Genomic DNA, 7,970 nt, shown 5'->3' with positions numbered 1-7,970 from the left:
TTTCAGTTTTTTTCAAATTAATCCGTTTTTTCGCAATTTTTCAAAATTCTGGTTTATAGAAGTTGTAGAGCAGCTCGAATTACATCGAAAATGAGTAAATTCTTGAAATTTGGTCGTCTCCTTAATTCTATGTGCTCATTTTGAGAAAAATTTGACTTTTCGATGTACTTCTGAGTGCTTTTCAGCTTCTCAAACTTCGTTTTTTCACTTTTATTTTTTTATTGACTATTCCCAGCATGAAAATAATTTTTCCAGGTTGTCATCGATCTTCAAGTTACGATTTTTTCAACCAAAAAAGGAAAAATCATTAAAAGGAAGGAATTCGCGATTAGTTAACAATAACAGACTCGTAATTCTCCGCCAAAGTTATTTTCAGATCGAGTTCAACTCGCGAACAAATAAAAGTGGACATAAAATACGGCAAAACTCATTCGTTCTCAATAGTTTAGTTCTGTGGTTTTTTTTAATGCTCCTCCATCGTCTAATAAACATGTTCAGAAAACTCTTTTCGTTTTTACCTACCGAACTGATTCATTTAATAACTCTTTTTGAGCATTCTACCCGTTTATTTGTTTTCTTTTTCGGCTCTGCAATTTGACTGATTTCAGGCAATTTCTCATACGAAACAAAAAAAAACAACAGGAATCAATACTAATTTATTTTTTTTTGTTATAAGATATTTTCCAGAAGAGATTTATCGTTTTTCCTCAACTGGCTTTATTGAAGTTGATCTGGACGTCTGCTTTTGGCTAAATTTTAGTTGTTCGCGAGTTGAACTCGATCTGAAAATTGAAGATTGGGATATGTATTCTGAATTCTTTGAAAATCCTTTAGAATCTTCCTTCCCTTTCTGACTAGGTCCTAGGTTTTGAAAGATTTTCTTAGAATTCATTCGACATCCTGATTCAACTCCTGGTTTCCTTTAAACTTTCGAGCCCCGACGGCTATGGCTGACTGAGATTTCAGTCAGTCAAGGGTTTAGCTGTGTTTGAAAGTGTATTGAAGATTGGGAGATGTCTTCTGAATTCTTTGAAAATCCTTTAGAATCTTCCTTCCCTTTCTGATTAGGTCCTAGGTTTTGAAAGATTTTCTTAGAATTCATTTGACATTACTCCTGGTTTCCTTTACACTTTCGAGCCCCGACGGCTATGGCTGACTGAGATTTCAGTCAGTCAAGGGTTTAGCTGTGTTTGAAAGTGTACCAGTCGGTTTACGCCCCCTGTCGGGGGCTCAACCTCCTGGCTTCCGCTTTCTGTATCTTACAATTTAATTTCTAATTTAAAAATCTTCGAGTTTCCGAATTCACCAAAATTTGTGAAAGTTTTGCATACTATCAATTTTTTTCGAGGAATATTTGATTTCCCAAATTTTCAAAATTTCCAAACTATTGAAAAAGATTTTTTATGTTCTGAAATCCGGAGTATGTGAACTCCCGGTTTCCAGAAGTTTCAAATTTTGGATAACTAAATGTCAGGTTTACTAAACTTTCTGTTCTCCGAAAATTCTGAATTTCGAAATTTTCGAATTTTGAAAAACAGTCGGTTTGCGCCCCTCCGGGCTGAGCCTCCTGGCTCCCGCTTACAGTACCCGTTGTTTTATAGACAGGTTTTGTCATTTTTCCAGGAACTATTTTTTCATGGTCTGTTAGGAAATTTCGAAATTCGATATTTTGGTTATTTAGAATTCCTAGAATTCGGAAAGTTGGAAGTAAGAAAATCCGGAAATTGAAAAAGTAAGACACTCGCAAGTTCAGAGATTAGTACATCTTAAAAAATCAGATGTAGGAAAACATTAATTTTGAAACCGAGAAAAGTGTTTCAATCTGTGAGTCTCAAATACCCAAATTTTGGTATATCAGATTTTGGCCTGAAACGGCAATGTTCGCAAAATTTATAGAATTTCGAAAAAGTTTAGAATCGAGAATTTGAGAACCTGAAAAATTAGAAATTCAGAAATTCAACTTTTCGAAACACAGTCTCGTCGAAAAGTTTTTGGAACTTCGGAAAATCGGAAATGTAGATTTCAGAATTCGAAAACTCTACATTTCGAAAATTTAGACATTCCGAAATTTGAAAACCTTAAATGTTGGAAAATCTGAAGCTTTGAAATTTTTTGGCATATTCGGTGAATAAGATCTCAGAAATTTATATATTCCGAAATTTGAAAGATGTGAAATTAAGTTCTGAAATTTTAAAAATTATTCTGAATTCTGAAAAATCGATTGATTAGAAAGGGCGCTGTCATTTTCCCTCCCATTCTGTTTCTTTCTTTTTTTCCTTTTATTTTCTTTCTTTTCCACTGTTTCAGAATTTTTTCTTCTTTTCAAACCTTTAAAATCCATACTAAAAGAATATTTCCACAAAAATCCTTTCTCTCAGAAATAGCGTGGATAAGAAAAAAATTTGGGCGGTTAGACGGAAATGACGTGAATATTTCTTCAATATTTTTCTAAAAATTTGCACTGTAGAAATAGAAGAACGTCTCCAGAAGACGTCAGACACAAAATTTCGAAAGATTAAATATTCGGGCATCATCTCGCTGCTATTTCGGGTTATCAGTGAAAATTTGGTTCATTCTGGACTTCGTTAGGGAAGGTGATACGGGAACAAACGGACACACTCACACACAAAATTTGGTGATTGTTAATAGTAGAGATTGAAGATTGGAAGTTGTCTTCTGATTTCTTTGAAAATCCTTATTGTAGGTTACGGTAGTAGTCGTTGTAGGACCTTCGGCCACAGCTACCGGTGTTTCTCTTCAACAGCGCCAACGTTTTGTACCAGAATAATACGGTACCTGAAAACTATCTTTGATCAAATGTTGTCATCTGGATTACTGTAGAAAAGTTGTTGTCAAATGAAACATTCGAATGAGTCATCAAAAAAACCTATTGTTTCGCTGACTTTCTTTAGAATTCTCAAACTATTTTAGGAGCAACGAATGAAACTCATCTTGTATTAATTGAGACATGAAACTCTTTCGAGTTGCCATCTTTTTTTTAACCATTTGTTTTTTGAAGGTATACCTTAAAACTTTAATTCATTTTTAAAACATGTTCTATTTCAGACAACCTATTCTTTGGACCCATGTGTTCTCTGTTCCAGCTTTCTGGCAGTTCCCAAAACTTGGGATAATGCTGCTGAAATTCTGAACGTTGTATGTACGAAACTTGGATGCAATGAATGCGGAGAACTTTTGAAGAGCACAGATCTGACGACTTCTTACGCCAATATGTATCCTCATATAGTTGACTGCAGAACTAATTTATGTAGAAACTATTGCAAGAAAATGTTAAACTGAAATAAAATTCTTTAATAGTAATAATAGGTCTTCAAACTGAAACCAAACACCACCATACTTTCAGTATACTTTAAAGCCATAAGAAATGACTAATTTTTCTTGTGACAAGATTCTATTGTAACTCGAATTCCATTTGTTGTCCTATTCTTATTTTCACAGTTAAAAAGAGAGAAAAAACTAATTTTGTTCAACTCGAACCGGAATATGAAACTCATCTCGGCAACATTTCTTTTTCTATTTTTCTGTATTTTCCTGGCAAGTCCAAGTACAGTAGTTTTTATTAAAGCATTCTCTTTACAGACAACCACCTCCCAGAACACATATTGTATAATATGCTCCGAATATTTTAACTTTCCTGAGACTTGGGGTGGTGCTTCACAACTTTTGAAAGTCGGCTGTTCAAGACTTAAGTTTGCCGAGGAAGCTTGTAATGGAATTGTGGATAATGCAAATTTGACTGATTCTTATCCCAATATGTATCCACATATCATTAATTTGAAGAACCTCGTTTGTAAAAAGTACTGCCCAAAGGATACTGTAACACCGTAATTTGATAGTCTTGTGAAGAAATATTGAAATAATGAATATTTTTGTTGAAACATTTCAAAAGTGGAGAAAAATAGACAGTTTGATGGTATGGAGATGAAGAAAAATACAATCGAACTTAAGTATCAATTAAGAATATCTTACAAAAATTTTAAAAAAAGTCAAACTTCAGTTTCGGAGCGGTTCATCAAAGGAAAATGACTAGACAAATTCTTGAGAATTCCCAGAGTCGGCGAATTTCAAAACCGGGAACCGAGTTCTCGTTCCCAGGTGTCTCCTTCGTATAAAAGTCAGGCCACCAGGATAGTTTCTTCACTATCATCACATATTTGTGAATCGTCTTCTTTTTTCAACAATGAAGTTCTTGACTGTTGTCCTTCTTCTCGCTGCTCTGGTGGTGAGTTACTGTATATCAGAGACCATCTTTAATAGATCAAAGGAGTCTATCAGATTTATTTCCAGATTACCCAAGTTGCCTCTCAAGCTGGTGGTATTTGCATGTTCTGCTCTGGATTGATCCAGGTTCCACAAGCCTGGTCACACGCCCAGGAGCTTCTGAAATATGGATGCGGTCAACTCGGTGAAGCCAAAAGCGCATGTGTCGAACTTGTCAACGCCGCTGATCTGACCAGTCCCTACCCGAAAATGTACCCATACATCATCCAGCTCAAGGATATCGGATGCGCATCCTATTGCCGTACCTAATTCTAAGAATTCTTTGTTCTCGAAAAATAAAAAAAATTGCATTTTATGTTGTTGTATTTATCATGTTGGTATGGAAAAATCGGAGCTGTGGAAGAGAAAGTCTGGTGGCTGCGGCCACAGCCGAACTACCGTAGTTAGCAAATATTTTCACTTTCCTATTTTCTCTCAATTTTTGTTCGAGAAAAAAGGACCAAAGTTTTTGGTTACGGTGGTTTTAGCTACGGTAACCGTTGGCTACGTCCACAAGCTTCTCTGTTCCCCGGGTCCGACTTTTTTATACCGGAAAAATGTTGCGAAGAATTAAACATTTTATTTTGTTCAAGGGGTCAAAAATTCTGGTTGACTAAGCCAGAATTGCTACGGGGTTTTCAAAAACGTGTCAATTTAATTTTGTTGAAACGAGTAGAAGGGGTGTGTGAAGCCATTCAAGCGTGCTCTTCTTCGGGTTGTGACTTCAATCAACCTAAAAAGAAATTTATACGATTACGTTTCCGCTTTAGCTTTTTTGAGAAAAAAGAGGTGTTTGCAATATTGTATCTCAGGCGAAAACTACCGTAATAGAGTGTTACCCCTAACTTCAAACTTAGAGCCAATTTTTCTCGGTTCCTATGAAAGATATCAGAAAGTAATCAACTAACAAAATGTTTTTGATATTACAATTAACAGTTTGTCAGTGGATTACTTTTCGATATCTTTTACAGGAAACTAGATGTATCGGCCCAAAGTTGTCGGTTTAGAGAGCGTTCTGTTAGAGTGTTTACGGTATCTCTAGAAGTCTTATTGTAACTTACAATTTGTAAGCGATATGGAGAGTTTTGTAAATGCTGAGAAATCTCAAAACAGATCTTGGTTTTGGGAAAAAAAATTCTAGAATACTTCAAAGTGAGTGAGTTGTAAGTTGAGACATCAATAGTTGTAAGAATTTCTGGAATTTCCTCTTGGTATACTAGTTCTACTAGCAGTTTGGATTTCAAATCTTTTGAAAATTTGAGATTTTTATTAACGGATTCCCAAAGAGCGCACTTTCGTCAGTGCCACTTTCAAAATTCCAACTTCTCTAAACCGAACAAAAAAGGTTCTCATGACCCATTATACCTGTCGCTTATATCTGTCTTCCCATCTCCCCGATCACTCAATGTCTAATTCTCTCTCCTTTTCATTATATCATATTTTGACTCTCTCACTCTGGAAAGCTTCTCCCATTTCTTCCCCTCCTCATCTGGTCCCTTCTTTCTGCTCTTCTTCTTCTATCCCAATGGTGCCCCCAGCCCCCCTTCTCTTGCCGTGCCCGTCTAATGTTACACCATTTCTAACGTCTCCACACTTTCTCATACTATTTGTTGATTTGTCTGCCACCCCAAACCCATTCTCATTTCCTCCTCGATTTCCGTGGGGCCCTGCGAAGAAGAAAAAGAAGAAGAAGGAGGGGGACTCACCGAGAACAAAACTTTATTTATAACACCGCCACACCAAGACGTCGTTTTTCTCATTTTCAGAATATGCCCATTCTTCTTTTTTTTTGTTCTTACAATACTTCTTTTTGTTGAATGTATTTTTTTTTCAGACCAAATGGGCAACAACGCCAGTTCGTTGTCCGAATTGAACCTCTTCTCGAAAGGCGGAGTCTTTACGAGAGAACAATTAGATGAATATCAGGTTGGTCCTTCTTCAACAGTCTTTTGTGGATAGCTAGTTCAGCTCACTAGCTAGCTAGCTAGCTGAAATACTGGATCAATTATGGTGTTATCTTTTCGGAACGTTTTTCAAAATAATAATTAGTTCTCGCTCTTTTTCGATGGAATGTATTTGGGCACCGCTGAGTAGCGACTCAATAGTTCAATTCAAAGAGACCAATGCTAATTTTACTGTAGTATAACGGTCATTAGCAATCGAGCTCATTTTCAAGACGTTCCAAAAAAAAAATACCGTGGATTAACAAGACAAAGGTTCTCTGATTCCAAAAAAAATATTTTGAAAATCTTTTTAATACTATAAAATAAATCTATTCTTGAACCTCCATTTACTCTTCTCATTCTCCAAATGTTGACCTCGTTAAACCTCGATAAAAGAGATATCCTTTTTCTCGAGAGTCCATACATCAATTGGTTGCACTCTATTCCCAAAATCTAGATAAGAGTCTCGCTGAAAGCGTTTATTTCCCCCAACTCCTCGTTTCTCTTTCCCAAAGCTCTCCCAGTGTGTCTCCGTTTAAAAAAAGAAGTTTATTCGGTGCAAAGTGGCACAGTCATAAATCAAAAAGCGAAGAGTTTGACGCTCGTATCTCGTTTTTCAGGATTGCACATTTTTCACAAGGAAGGACATCATTCGACTTTACAAAAGGTTCTATGCACTCAATCCACACAAAGTGCCGACGAATATGCAAGGCAATCGACCTGCAATTACGACGTTGACTTTTGAAGAAGTGGAGAAAATGCCAGAGTTGAAAGTGGGTGTTTTAATGAAAGTATTACATAGATTTCCTTTGATCGACCTTAGACTTGCCCCTTTATATCACTTTTTGACCTGAATTATCTCAGCTTCTGGAACTGATGTCGAAAATCTGTCGACTTTGTCATATACCGCATTTCTTCTAATAGAAGCCCACCTAAACCGTAAGCTATGAATAGTAAGAACTTATTTAATTAGACTCACAATGAGGAAGATCCAATAAGCTATAGAGAAAACTTAAGTAAAACCTAAAACTCAAACCATAGAACTGCAAAAAAACAAGAAATCATGTTGACTTTATGATTCACTGTGAACAATAAACACTGGTTTTGTAAGCACAAGAAACCCATCCCGTTATCAAACAATTTTTCAGCCTTTCGACTCTCTTCCTCAGTTGACAAGTGTTATCAAATACAAGAACTTTTGCTAATAGTAGTTTTTGATCGAATTGCTTGAAAATAGACAAATCATATCAACTGCTTTTCAAACATCTTGCGCCTTTCTAAATCTATAATTTTGGAATTTCCGGATGACTCGATTAAAACGAAACACATTTATTTCAAAACCAAACAAAGTACATCAGTTTTTTTTAAACTTTTTTATTATACTTACAAGTTGTAGAGGGGTCACTTTGGGGAGTGTTGGATTCCCCGTGACGGCTCCAGAGAAACAAGCTACCTCCTTGTGCGTGCTGTCTGGTAAAATAGGGGAAAGTGCATCGGTAACAGGGGAACTAGTTATTGTCGGAATAAAAAAGTGAGACTCGGTGTTTGCGTACTTTGATTCCCACCTCCCCCCACCGACGCTCCGCCCATCGCTTTGCAAGTGCGGCGTGGTGTTTTGGCGCCACTTGGGAGATCATCGGATTTAATGAGATTTTCATAGAAAATATGATCTCCGGGGGTACGACGAATTCGAACGTTTTCAAAATCGAACAGATTCAATTCAGAACAGTCCTTTTTTCGCACACG

At 36.4% G+C, this 7,970-nt stretch overlaps 3 protein-coding genes across 3 annotated transcripts; all 3 read left to right on the top strand.

Annotated features, from left to right (window-relative positions):
- Positions 1-3,231: 3,231 nt before the first annotated feature.
- Positions 3,232-3,849, top strand: CBG24899 (the record flags this gene model as incomplete). Its single annotated transcript, XM_045235694.1, has 2 exons — positions 3,232-3,268; positions 3,587-3,849. The coding sequence occupies 2 exons, from the start codon at positions 3,232-3,234 to the stop codon at positions 3,847-3,849; spliced, it is 300 nt and encodes a 99-aa protein (XP_045100851.1).
- Positions 3,850-4,201: 352 nt separating this feature from the next.
- CBG24898 lies at positions 4,202-4,551 on the top strand (the record flags this gene model as incomplete). The annotated part of the gene is made up of 2 exons (XM_002648530.1): positions 4,202-4,243; positions 4,309-4,551. 2 exons carry the CDS (start codon positions 4,202-4,204, stop codon positions 4,549-4,551), a joined length of 285 nt encoding a protein of 94 aa, XP_002648576.1.
- Positions 4,552-6,120: 1,569 nt separating this feature from the next.
- CBG24897 lies at positions 6,121-7,429 on the top strand (the record flags this gene model as incomplete). The annotated part of the gene is made up of 3 exons (XM_002648529.1): positions 6,121-6,207; positions 6,845-6,997; positions 7,373-7,429. The coding sequence occupies 3 exons, from the start codon at positions 6,121-6,123 to the stop codon at positions 7,427-7,429; spliced, it is 297 nt and encodes a 98-aa protein (XP_002648575.1).
- Positions 7,430-7,970: the final 541 nt, after the last annotated feature.

This window comes from Caenorhabditis briggsae (assembly GCF_000004555.2).
Source record: "Caenorhabditis briggsae complete genome, chrI, whole genome shotgun sequence".
Lineage (NCBI taxonomy): Eukaryota > Metazoa > Nematoda > Chromadorea > Rhabditida > Rhabditidae > Caenorhabditis > Caenorhabditis briggsae.
Note: the sequence above shows the minus strand (reverse complement) of the source record. Positions and strands in the feature narration are given on the sequence as shown.